General features: G+C 33.8%; 1 protein-coding gene across 1 annotated transcript in view; it reads right to left on the bottom strand.

Annotated features, from left to right (window-relative positions):
* Positions 1–12,575, bottom strand: part of LOC118195958 (midasin) — a 589,327-nt gene that overhangs the window by 550,132 nt on the left and 26,620 nt on the right. Inside the window, exons 5-6 of the mRNA XM_085823548.1 lie at positions 12,052–12,159; positions 756–915 (exon numbers count right to left, since the gene is read on the bottom strand). Coding sequence (XP_085679674.1) covers positions 756–915; positions 12,052–12,159 — 268 coding nt within the window. The remainder of the gene's footprint in view (positions 1–755; positions 916–12,051; positions 12,160–12,575) is intronic.

Raw genomic sequence — 12,575 nt, 5'->3', positions numbered from 1 at the left:
AGCACTGACTGAAGCATTTTATAATTTATTAAACACGTACAGTATTTCTAATTTATACAGGAGTTAATTCATCATTTAAGGTTTTTAACATAACTAGTGCCCTTCAATGGATTAAACAAAAATACGACAGACCAGAGACAGAAGAAATACCATACAGATTTTTAAATATGCATGATCTCAGCCTTAAAAAAAAAATATGCTTGTTAGTTCACACTTTTTAATGTTACTGGGCATAAAAAATTTATCAAAAACACATCAATATTAATTAGTACAGATGAAGAATAATTTGTTTTCCCAAGTGGAATGAGTAATACTCATTTAGAAATACATATTTTGAATCACAATTGGAAGTACTATATGACACCGTTCAATATATATTCATGCTTTCATTTTAAAATATATAATAAAATCAAAATAAAGTATTGAGGAAGAAAAAATTTTGCCAGATCCTATGCAGATCAAAACTGAATGTATACATCTTTAGTCTCAATATCTAACATTCCAAGTGATAGCATTCTTTACTCACATAATTATTATGTGAATAATTTTTATATCAAAGGAAAAAAAGATTTTGCAGAACACAATAAAAGATAAACTGATAAAAGACAACAGATAAAACTACTGAATTTATGGTGACTTTGTTCAAATTATTTTCCTATTCATATAGTAATAACTACAATAATGTAATATCATTCATTATTGTAGTAATAACTATAATAATTATTATAATAATGTAATGAAAAAATATTCATTACTTCATTATCAGTACATCTGTTTAAAAGTACTCCACAAACATTTACAACTTCTGGTGATAAATCACTGTCTGAGAGCTTTAACATATTTCCACTTTGTAAAATATCCTCTCTAAAAGGGCTGTATAAATCATAGTTCCAGTATGAAGCCAATACAATCTCTCTAAAATAGAAAAGCAGAAATGATAGTGATTATTTACTCTATATAAGTAGAAAATAAAAAATTAAATAATAAATAAAAGTTATGCTAAACGTAAGCAATGAATAAAGTATTTCAAAACGAATATATAATAAAAAAGTGGTTTATATGCACTTTTTAATTCAATGTTTAATACATAGGAAACAAATGTTAAAATGAAAAATCTGCATACTTTATTTAAACATTTTATACATACAAAACTTACAATAAATTTAACCCAACCTTAACCAATTTAACCAAACTTACCATAAATTTAAACCAACAATAAATTTAAATAACCTGACACATTACAAAAATATAGAAAAAGGTTATTGTGATTTAACTTAAAATAGATTTCTTAATAAACTGACAAGAAATTTGAAAAATGCAGATAGCATACACTATTTCTGAAAAAATGCAATTAATATTTCATACACTTCATAAAATAACCCCTGTAATGGTAAAAAATGTTGTTAAAGTTGCTTAATTACAAACTGAAAATGCAATGATAGAAAAATGCAGCGTAGGATTGGATTATTTAACAGTGTCAGATTACACTAAGGACTTCCTAAGGAAAACTGAACTGTATTTCCATAACATATCAGGAAAATTACAGCAACTGCATAAAACAGACCCATGCTGTAATCAACAACCAGACTCGGAGTAAACTACAGGTGTTATATGACATTAGCCAATAAGCCACTGGTAAGTCAAACAAGCAAGGAAAAAATTTTATTGCACTCACTATACAAATTCAGAATGTTCGAGAAATCTGCAAACAATTAATTCCAATTAAAACAAAACATCACACAAGTGGTGGCTTCCTTTGTCTACGCACTGATTGACCCCATCTTGATAGTTGTTTAAAAGTCATTTTGAGTTTAATGGCAGCAAATTTCCTGTTGCACTGCCTCCTTCACAGATTTTAAAGTTGGATACACAACGGTGAATTTTTTTTTTTTTTTGGAGGGGGGGAATAGCAACTGTGTACAAAATGGATGTAAAAGGCAAGCTGTTTTTGTTATTGGCAACTCATCATTATGAATAAATTGCTTTACAACTAAAGCACGATGTTCTCCTGACAAAGCTATTGTCTATTCTGAAATGGCACATAAGCTGCCATTTGGTGGTATACTCGCTCCCCATCACTATACTCCCTCTCCCGAGCCATAGCTATGAATACACAGATACTGCAAAAAAGTCATCCACCAGCTAAGTTTGGTAAGGATATATATTTATTCACATATCATCTACTAATTTTCTAAGAGTAAAAATCAGAAGATTTTTGAAAAAATTTGAACAAAAGTGTAAAATGAATGTTACAGAGAAAATTGATACACAGCTGAATATTTTGAAATAAGTAATAATTGCTTCAAAATATTATGTTTTAACTTTATTAAAAAATTTTAAATTAGAAAAATAAAATTAGTTTTTAAATAATTATGACACTTTTTTGCTAAACTGTAATTCAGAAACCCTGCTTCATGACATTCATTACCACGTTTAAATTCATTACCATTCATTAAATTTCAGAATTAAGATATTCAAAGGTTGCAAAAATTAAAGGTAAAAATATTTAAAATATGACAGGGAAATATATATTGTTTTATTTTAATACTATTTTTTTATAAAAATTAATTTCGATATACTGTCATTACTTGATAGTATAACATTATTACATTTCAGAAGTCAAACAACAAAAATCAGCGTTATATTTGCAAAATTTTCACAGGACTAGTTTCGATGGTTTTACCGAACCACCATTCTCAGCTGCAAAACCGCAAATGAACAAAATAGGAAATAATGTTTAGATAAGATAAGAAAGTCTGGACAAGAATAAGCAAGTGGCACCATCTGTTGGTGAAACCAGAACTAAAACATAATTTCTTTAAAGGCCGAAGGCTAATTTGGATTGGAATTAGGATCGTTAACTAGAACAGAAAGATTTTTATGAATGTGAAATGCCTCTAGAAAATCCAGTTCTCCAATGGAAGATGTTCTTTTAATAATTTTGGCAGCAGAAAAATTGCAAGTGTGGTTTTCAGACCAACAATGTTGAGCAACAGAAGACTTCTGTGTTTCCTTTTTTCTAACATATGCCTCATGTTCCTTGATGCAAAATTTTAAGGCTCTCTTAGTTTGGCCAATGTAAATTAAACCACACTGGCAAGGAATCCTATAAATACCCCAGGAATTAATATCCGGAATGGGAGCCTTGAGTATGGAACTCAGAATTTTATTGATGGGAGAATAAACAACCCGAAAGTTCAATTTCTGCAAAATATGTGCAAATTTATAGCTAATTGATGGAAAGAAGGGAATGACAACAGAATTTTTATAATCTCTTAAGAGACTAAGAGAGGCTTAAAATTTCGCGTCAAGAAACATGAGGCATATGTTAGAAAAAAGGAAACACAGAAGTCTTCTGTTGCTCAACATTGTTGGTCCGAAAACCACACTTTCAATTTTTCTGCTGCCAAAATTATTCAAGAAACATCTTCCATTGGAGAACTGGATTTTCTAGAGGCATTTCACATTTATAAAAATCTTTCTGTTCTAGTTAACGATCCTAATTCCAATTCAAATTTGCCTTCGGCCTTTAAAGAAATTATGTTTTAGTTCTGGTTTCATCAACAAATGGCGCTACTTGCTTATTCTTGTCCAGGCTTTCTTATCTTATCGAAACATTATTTCCTATCTTGTTCATTTGCGGTTTTGCAGCTGAGGATGGTGGTTCGGTAAAACCATCGAAACAGTCCTGTGAAAATTTTGTAAATATAATGCTGATTTTTGTTGTTTGACTTCTGAATTAGTATTTATTCGGCATGTTATTGTGTGTAAATTATTACATTTGTTAAAAAAAAATCACAAAGCTAGACAAGTTCACCTTAAAATTTGACAGAATGTTATAAGATGTTGTACTTAGTGATGCAAACAAAAGATATCAGATTTGAAAATATATATATACATATGTATATATATATATATATGTAGTGGGGGAGTTGAAGATGCTAAATAACAATTCCATCATTGTTTTCCACACCACAGAACATTTAGTAAAGATAATCAGAAGACGGTATAGATTAGATTAATCACAAGTGCCGTTTGATCCAAACATAATTCTGTATAGCTTTTGCCAGTCAAATCACAAAACCGATTAGTGCCTACTCCCACTTGCTGATGTATTATACAGTCAATTTACAACCTTCGCTTGGAAAACAACAGTTCCTTATTCTTTCTACACCTTCACGTGTAGACAGACATCTTACCACCTTCGCATGGGATAGCAGAATGAAAGTGTCGCACTTACAGGTACTACATATATATGTTATATGATCTACATATATATGTTGTATTCACTTAGTGCGATCTTCATCCTTTCAATTCACGGAAATATTTGGCCTAACTTAAATTGCCAGTTTGGCATCGCCTTATTACTTGAGTAAAGGACGAAACACCTTGATTTTATTTCTTAATTATTGTTCATTGAACGGGAGTTGGTTTGTTCCCCTTGAAAAGTCATCTAATTTCCGATCAATGGCAATGATTACTTGTATTTAATTTAATTACTTGCTTTTAATTTAATCTCTTTTTACAATTGAAATTTTTAGTTTAATTTCTTTTTACAATTGAAATTTTTAATTTAACTTCTTTTTACAATTGAAATTTTGTTATTCATGATTTAATTCAAGTCCCCGTTAAACATTTTTAACAATTTACATTCAAGTTACTTTAAAACAATTTTCAGAATTAAACTTACTAACTATGGATTCACTCTTTTTAGATAATTCTACTAAAATTAATCTTAAGAGATAATATAATCAATATTTCTTTAGTAAATAAATGCATATATATATATAAACTGTGCAAAAATTAAGGACGAAGTCGAAAAATTAGCATATCAGCTGAACGAAGAGGCAGAGCGGACAGAAAGACCAATCAGGAGATTAAGTAAGGTGATGTACGGTAGCACATGCGCAGATATGCAGGTAGACGCAATGGGGGAGTGTCTCGGTAATATAAAGCATGTTGTCGGTGTAAGATCAGTAATTCTGGCAAAGAGATTGCACGCCGTATAGCAGTTAGAATCACACAGAGTTGCTGCCTCAGCGAGAAATGGTGAATAATCAATCTGTTAGACGACATCTGGATGCTTTTACCCGAGGTCGAATCATTGGGAAGTTGGAGGAAGGCCGCAGTGTGACAAGTGTGGCTGCAGAGTTCGGAATTGCTCACAGCATCGTTTCACGACTTTGGAGACAATTTCAAACTACAGGAACAGCTATCCGGGGGTTTAGTAGTGTTCATACATGAGGAACCACACCCGCAGATGACCGGTATATTGCCTTACAGGCCAGAAGAAACAGGCGGCAGACAGCGGGAGAAATCGCTAGACACACGACACAGGCAACTGGACGACCGATATCGTGTTTTACTGTGGCCAGAAGACTGCACGGTGGTGATCTGTTTGCACGACGCCCTGTACGGTGTGTACCTCTAACGCCTGCCCATCGGAGAAGGCGTTCTCTGTGGTGCCGGGAACACCAGAATTGGAGAGACGATGAATGGGGACGAGTACTCTTTACAGATGAGAGCAGATTCAGTCTGAGTAGCGATTCTCATCGCATACTCATCTGGAGAGAGCGGGGAAGCCACAATCATCCCTCGAACATCATTGAAAGGGACAGGTATGGAGGTCGCGGTGTTCTCGTTCGGGGAGGCATCATGCTTGGTAGTCGTACAGACCTTCACATCTTTGACGCAGGTTCAGTCAACAAGACCCGTTTTAGTAACGAGATTCTTCTTCCATATGTGCATCTTTTTAGAGGCGCTAAGTGTCCGTAGTTCCTATTCATGGACGACAATGCACCCTGTCATCGCACAGTAGCTGCCGAACAGCTCTTAGAGAGTGAGGATATTGAACGTATGGATTGGCCGGCACGATCTCCGGATCTCAATCCCATCGAGCATGTATGGGATTTTCTAGGCAGACGCTTGGCAGCTCGTACCTTACCACCAGTAACGATTCCTGAGCTTCGATTGGCGCAGCAAGATGAATGGGCAGCAATGCCTCAACAACTCATTGACACCCTCATTCTCAGCATGGGCAGATGCTGTGAAACCTGCCTAGCAGTCAGGGAAGATCATATCCCCTATTAAAGACCGGATGTTTCTTGCTGGACACCCATCACAGGGATGTTTCGGCCTTCAGTCGCATTGCGCTCAATGCTACTTTTTCAATAAAGCTTCTTTTATCCCTCTGATTTCTCTTTTAGTAAGTGTTGCTTACATTACTCATGTCCTTACGTATTGGGGATCTTACAGTATTAAATGTGTTGATTTGGAAAGCTTTTGTACAAAGTTATATTGAAGAAACCGTCTCTTCCTTAATTTTTGCACACCAGTCTATGTATATGTATACATGTATATGTAACAATGTATATATATATGTATATGTGTATATGTAACAATGTATATATATATATATGTATGTATAAATGTATATATATATACAGGGGTTGGACAAAAATATGGAAACACTTTTAAAAAAACATGTTTCTTTGCTTAATATGGTGTAGGAAACCCATTGGCATCCAAAACAGCTTGCAGTCTTCTTGGAATGGATAAATACAGTTCCTGTATGTTTGCCAATGGAATATTATACCATTCTTCCTGCAAAACGGTGGCAAGTTCAGATAACAATGTTGGCGGTGGATAACGAGAATGCACTTTCCGTTCCAATGTAGACCACAAAGGTTCGATAATATTCAGGTCTGGTGACTGTGGTGGCCAGGGGAGATGGGACAACTCATCCTCGTGCTCAGAAAACCAGCTGTGTGAACAGGGGCTTTGTCGTCTTGGAAGACACCATCAACATTGGGGAACAAAGTTTGTACCATGGGATGAAATTGATTGGCCAAAATGTTCACATAAGTCTTGGCAGTCATGTGCTCTGACACAGTTATCATGGGGCTAGCAGAGAACCACGATATGGCTGCCCAAACCATAACAGAACCCCCACCATGTTTAACTCTTGGCAACAAGCAGTCTGTATTATAGGTTTGAGATGGCATTCTCCAGACGTAAACTTGGCCAGAAGTGGGAAACAATATGAAAGAAGACTCATCAGACCATATTACTCGCTTCCACTGCTCTATAGTCCAGGCTTTATGACTTAAACACCACCTTTTCCTGTTACGGGCATTAGCATCACTGATGAGTGGCTTCTCAATTGCAGCACGGCCAGCAATTCCCTGTTTATGAAGCTCCCTTCTAATTGTTTTGGTACTCACAGGGTTCGGTAACACAACATTCATTTCAGCAGTAACTTTTGCAGCTGTGGTCTTCTTATTTTTCGTCACAATTGCCCTTAATGAACGTCTGTCACGATCACTCAGGATACACTTTCGTCCGCGCTGTGATTTAGCAGATGACATTTTCCGCTTTTCAAATATGCGGAATAAATCTTCGATACAGTACCTCTTGAAACACTAAACACCTCGGCTACCTGGCTTACGGAAGCACCTACCATACGTGCTTCAACAATTTGCCCACGTTCGAAGTCTGATAACTCTGACATAATGCAATGATAACCTCACATAACAGTACTCCGAAAACAACTGAACTGTTTAGCACATTTACGAAGTTGTATAGGTGCCGTCAGTAGTCAAAAACGCCAGTGCCACCTACATATTTCATTAAAATCAATCTTTCTTTTCAAACATGCATTTCACAAGGTGTTTCCATATTTTTGTCCATCCACAGTATAACTTGAATGTAAATTGTTAAAAATGTTTAACGGGGTCTTGAATTAAATCATGAATAAAAAAATGTCAATTGAAAAAGAAATAAATCAAAAGCAATCATGAAAATGAATTAATTTAAATAGACAATATTAAAAAATTTCATAAAATTATAAAAAATCCACAAAAATTGGCAAAAAAACTGCATTTTTACTTAGGTATATGAACACAATCACCTTCAAAACAGTTTCTTCCACTATTAATACACTTAAGCTAATAATCCCCTTCGTTAAGAATGCTGCAGTGTAAAACTAAAGCCAGGTTTTACAGCAAAAGAAAACTTTGCTTTCCTGACAGATGGAACTTTACGGCTTCCTCTATACAAGGCTCATGTGGGGCCCAAGACAACACATTTGGGAGTCTCTCGTCAGCCCTCATGATCATAATTAACAGTTCTGTGGGACCCAGCACTCTTAAAGCACTGATGTACCGCATGACAATTCCCAGACGAATGATGCCATTTCAGGCAATTGTGATACTGGGGCACTTGATTTTGGGCTACATATTTCTTAATTTTGATGTAGAAAACGTCAGATAATTCAAATCATTAACTCACTCCAAATTATGATCGGGGAGTATCTGAGCCTGAAAAAAATTACAGGGGGGGGGTTAGATTTACTTTTGTTAAAACGAATGACTTTAGTTTAAAATTTGGTTAATTGCACAATCTTGTGCACACTAAATCTTTTCTCGGTAAGATTCTCAGAGATAATTTTTGTTTCAGAATTGGGCGGCAGGCCCCTAAGTAAAACTTTCACAAATTTCTCATATCTGGGATTTACAACATAATAGCATCTAAAAGATACAGACTAAGCCTTCAAATGGCAATTTCTGTCAGTTGGCACAATTTTGAGAAGATTTCTACTCAAAAGGCCATAAAATTCACAATCGGGTAATTCATCATTTACAAATTACAAAAAGGCATAAAAAGTAATACTCTCCCCAGGTTTCATAATAATAGATGGTATATTGAGGGACCTAGCATTTTGAGATAACAAATCATTAACAGAATTTTCATTATTTGATTTCACAGAATTTGCTACACTGGCATTAGAATTAGAAATATTAGAATTATCGACATTAAGATTAGAAACATTGCCATAAGCAATAGAATTAGTAGTACAACTAATTATCAACATTTAAGCTAGAAAATTTGCATCTAACGGATCTTTCAACTCTTAATCATAGATATTTTTCAGTTTTCCTGAATGTTGCCTCCCAACATCATAATTTTTTAAAGCAGAAAATGTTACAGGGGCAGATCAGGTAATTAAAGAATATGTTTGAACACAGTGATTGAATTCTAGGAATTCATAAGCTAATGTGATGTGCAGTGGCATATAGTTCTGATATAAACATTTCAATAATTGAAATCCCACACAGATTACATCATTTTTTTAGATTGCAATCACCTTATCAAGAAAATTGTGCTTCGACTGATCAACACAGCATTTCATCCTTTTTTATTTCTATTCAGAAGTCAAGCATTTTGATATGAACTCAGCGCACAGTTTTCTCATTCCTTATTTCTCAATTAAACACATATGAACAAACACTTTTCCTAAATTAAACTCCAGTAATTATTCTGACAGTTAGCTGTGAATTATGCTGCACATGCAACAACACAAGTAATGTTAATACCAACAAGTGCAGCTGAAAGCTACCCTGCTCTTGTTGCATCACGCTTGCAAATATACCAATTTAAACAGCATTGGTCATAACACTATAAGATCTTCAGGAGTCTGTTTTGAAATTTTTTCCATTTTCCCCAAATTTGACAAAAAATTTTAGGTTAATTCTTTGCTCCATTATCATATTTCTCTTCACCTTCACTGAAGCAAAATAAGTTTTATAATAATGGTCATTACTCGCGATCATTTCATAAAAATAAATTTTGTATTGAAGATAAAGAGCATTTAGATTGTACCTCCCACCTTTTGATATGGTGCCACCGTCACCAGATGAACAGAAACACAGTCTAAAAACTTCCTGGGCAGATATCAAATATACCAATTACCCACAGCAGTTCTTGAAAACTTAAACATGTTTCAGTATTATACATACAATACACATTCTCTATCCCTGAGCAATTATACATATTTTTGATGCAGTATTGTACATCTATATTTTTATAAAATAAAGACAGGATCTGAATATGTCCCAAATTAAAAGACTTTCTGGATTCTTTAAAGGTGCAAGATGCTTCTGACAAACATTTCTTATACAAAATTTCACAGCACTTTCATCCATCCATCTTTTCTCTAGAATAGTGAAAACACCACTTGGAAAATTACATTTCAGCATCCCATTTCTTTTAACAATAACCATGCATTTTAATTTTGCTAAGCAGGACAGCACTACGGTGAGGTGAGATTTTTTATAAGCCTTTGCAAAATCTCGCCCCCCCTCTAGAACTAAATTATCCAGTGCTATCAATCAACTACACCAACTCAAAGTTGCTTTAAAGTTTTCATTTTTATCTACATTCTTTTTTGCTCACTTTAAGGCAAATAAACATAGTGTTTACTGTTACAATTAATACATTCTGTGGATTTTGTAGGACCCATTTTGCAACATTTTCTTCTAGGATATGTCATTTCATTACTTATTTAAAAAGCATATTTAGTCTTTGGCATACTAATTTGGATTATTAATTAATTAATACTAATTTGGCATACTAATCACGTTTGGAGCATTTACAGCTGCAAACATTTTTGCTGCAGCTCAATTTATATTTCCTTTCATAAACTGTGCATTTGAAACCAGCACTGTGTTTATTTCATTTGGCAGAAGCCATATTTACTGAGATGTTTTCCTCCTTTTATAAGATTTTAAAATCACGCGCTAGAATTTTCCAGTACTTTCTCGAAATCAAAAAGAGATATTTATTTATTTAATGCACGCGCTCTTGTATTTTCAATTTTCCGGCTTAGCTTTCTTTTAATATTCGTCACGCGCTGCACTGCGCAAGAAATAAAACCATTTAATTTATAATTGAACTAACATTAGCTTTTTAAATACCAAATTCGTAACAATATGTTTAGCTTTCCTAATACCCGTATTTCAGAGAAATGTTTGAAACAAAATATTCTGAGAAATTAATTGTTTACCTCTACAGTTCATTTCAAATTAATTCTTGGAATTTATCTTAACCAGTTCACCGTTTGCCCCCGAGAGAGATACGTTCACAGGAAAGGCATCGTCATCCGTTAGCGTCGGCAGACTCTCGTCGGGGTGAAATTTGCGCTGAACCGTAACCCCCGAGACACATATTTTCTTGCTGAGAGGAAGATTGATCAAATAATGATTCCGGCAGGAATGACTGGTTACCTCCAGACACTTGACATTGCAATAAACAAGCCATTCAAGGATCATTTGCAGATGGAAATCAATGAATATATTGAAAACAGAATGGTGAGAAATCATCGAGGTAATTTGTAAAACCAGGCTTACAAGAAGTAGTGAATTGGGTAAAAATTTCATGGGACAAAATAACGGATAGTGATGTTTCCAATGCACTACGAACAGGCTACTTAGACAAGAAGTATTCATTTAACGATAGCTATATCGCAAGACCTGAGAGATTTGGACCAATGATTCAACAGGAAATGGATTTAGAAGAAAATCAGAATATAATTCAGAATTTTATTTATCACGATGTTCCAGAAGAAGATGACATGACTGTAATTGAATAAATTTAAATTTCTGTAGTCTGTGTAAAATAAATATTAAATAAAAATATATAAATATACTTTTATTTTTGCCCTTCCCCGAAAATAAGCCCTAGCACGTATTTTGGACCAAAAAAGAAAGTAAGACAGTGTCTTATTTTCGGAAAAAGACGGAATGTTGAAAAGTTTTTTGAATCTTCGAATGAATGACTTCAAAAGATAAAAGCATCACACATACATCTTTCAAGTTTTGTAAAGAGAAGGGTGTGCATTACACAGTGAATATACCTAAAATTTAAATGCAGCCCACCCTCTTTTTAGAATAATTTTCTCTCTTAAACATTCCCCACACACACACATACACACATATTACTCCCCTTATCACTTGTCAATTCAAAGCATACCACTGTTGAAAAGCCTTTCGAGTCTTCGAACGAATGACTTCAAAACATAAAAGAATCACACATACATATTTCAAGTTTTTTTGTAAAGAGAAGGGTGTGCATTACACAGTGAATATATCTAAAATTTAAAAAATGAAATTTGAAATTATAGATGCACATTATACACCGATGTACATCATATGCTGGATCATATAGTAGTTTAAATGCAAAATAGGTAAATAATTCAATCAAAAGAACACATACTCCTCAGCAAATTGTATGAAATCTTCTTTACGAAATCGTTTTTGGAGTATTGATGTCAACTTGCTACTTTTTATATTTCCTATACGAGCCAGACACTGATGTGCATACCTGAAAAAACATGCATGCAGTTTTTTTATTCTGATGTAGTTGTAACATTGAAGTTAGTAATTTACAGAAGCAACATTTAAATACTATGGGATAATAAAAACAGATCAATACCAATATCAAACTAAATGCAAAAACATGTAAATATAATATCATGAAAATGGATGCATAAAATTTTGTAACAAGCAGAGACCAAAATACCATCACACAGAAGATATCCATGCATTTTTGAAGATGTTTCATGTAGATTGAAGATGTTTCATGTAACAAAAAATGTTAGCATAAACCATGAGCTTGATATATTGAAATTGTTCAATTTATTAAGAAATTAATTTTATTATTTCTTGATAAATTGAATGAGAATTTAAACTATCTAAATATCATTCCTTGAAGCAAAATGGTATGATTTATGTTTCTTC

Source organism: Stegodyphus dumicola, chromosome 9 (assembly GCF_044657685.1).
Source record: "Stegodyphus dumicola isolate Sdum_Otavi_A_Nest chromosome 9, ASM4465768v1".
NCBI lineage: Eukaryota > Metazoa > Arthropoda > Arachnida > Araneae > Eresidae > Stegodyphus > Stegodyphus dumicola.
Note: the sequence above shows the minus strand (reverse complement) of the source record. Positions and strands in the feature narration are given on the sequence as shown.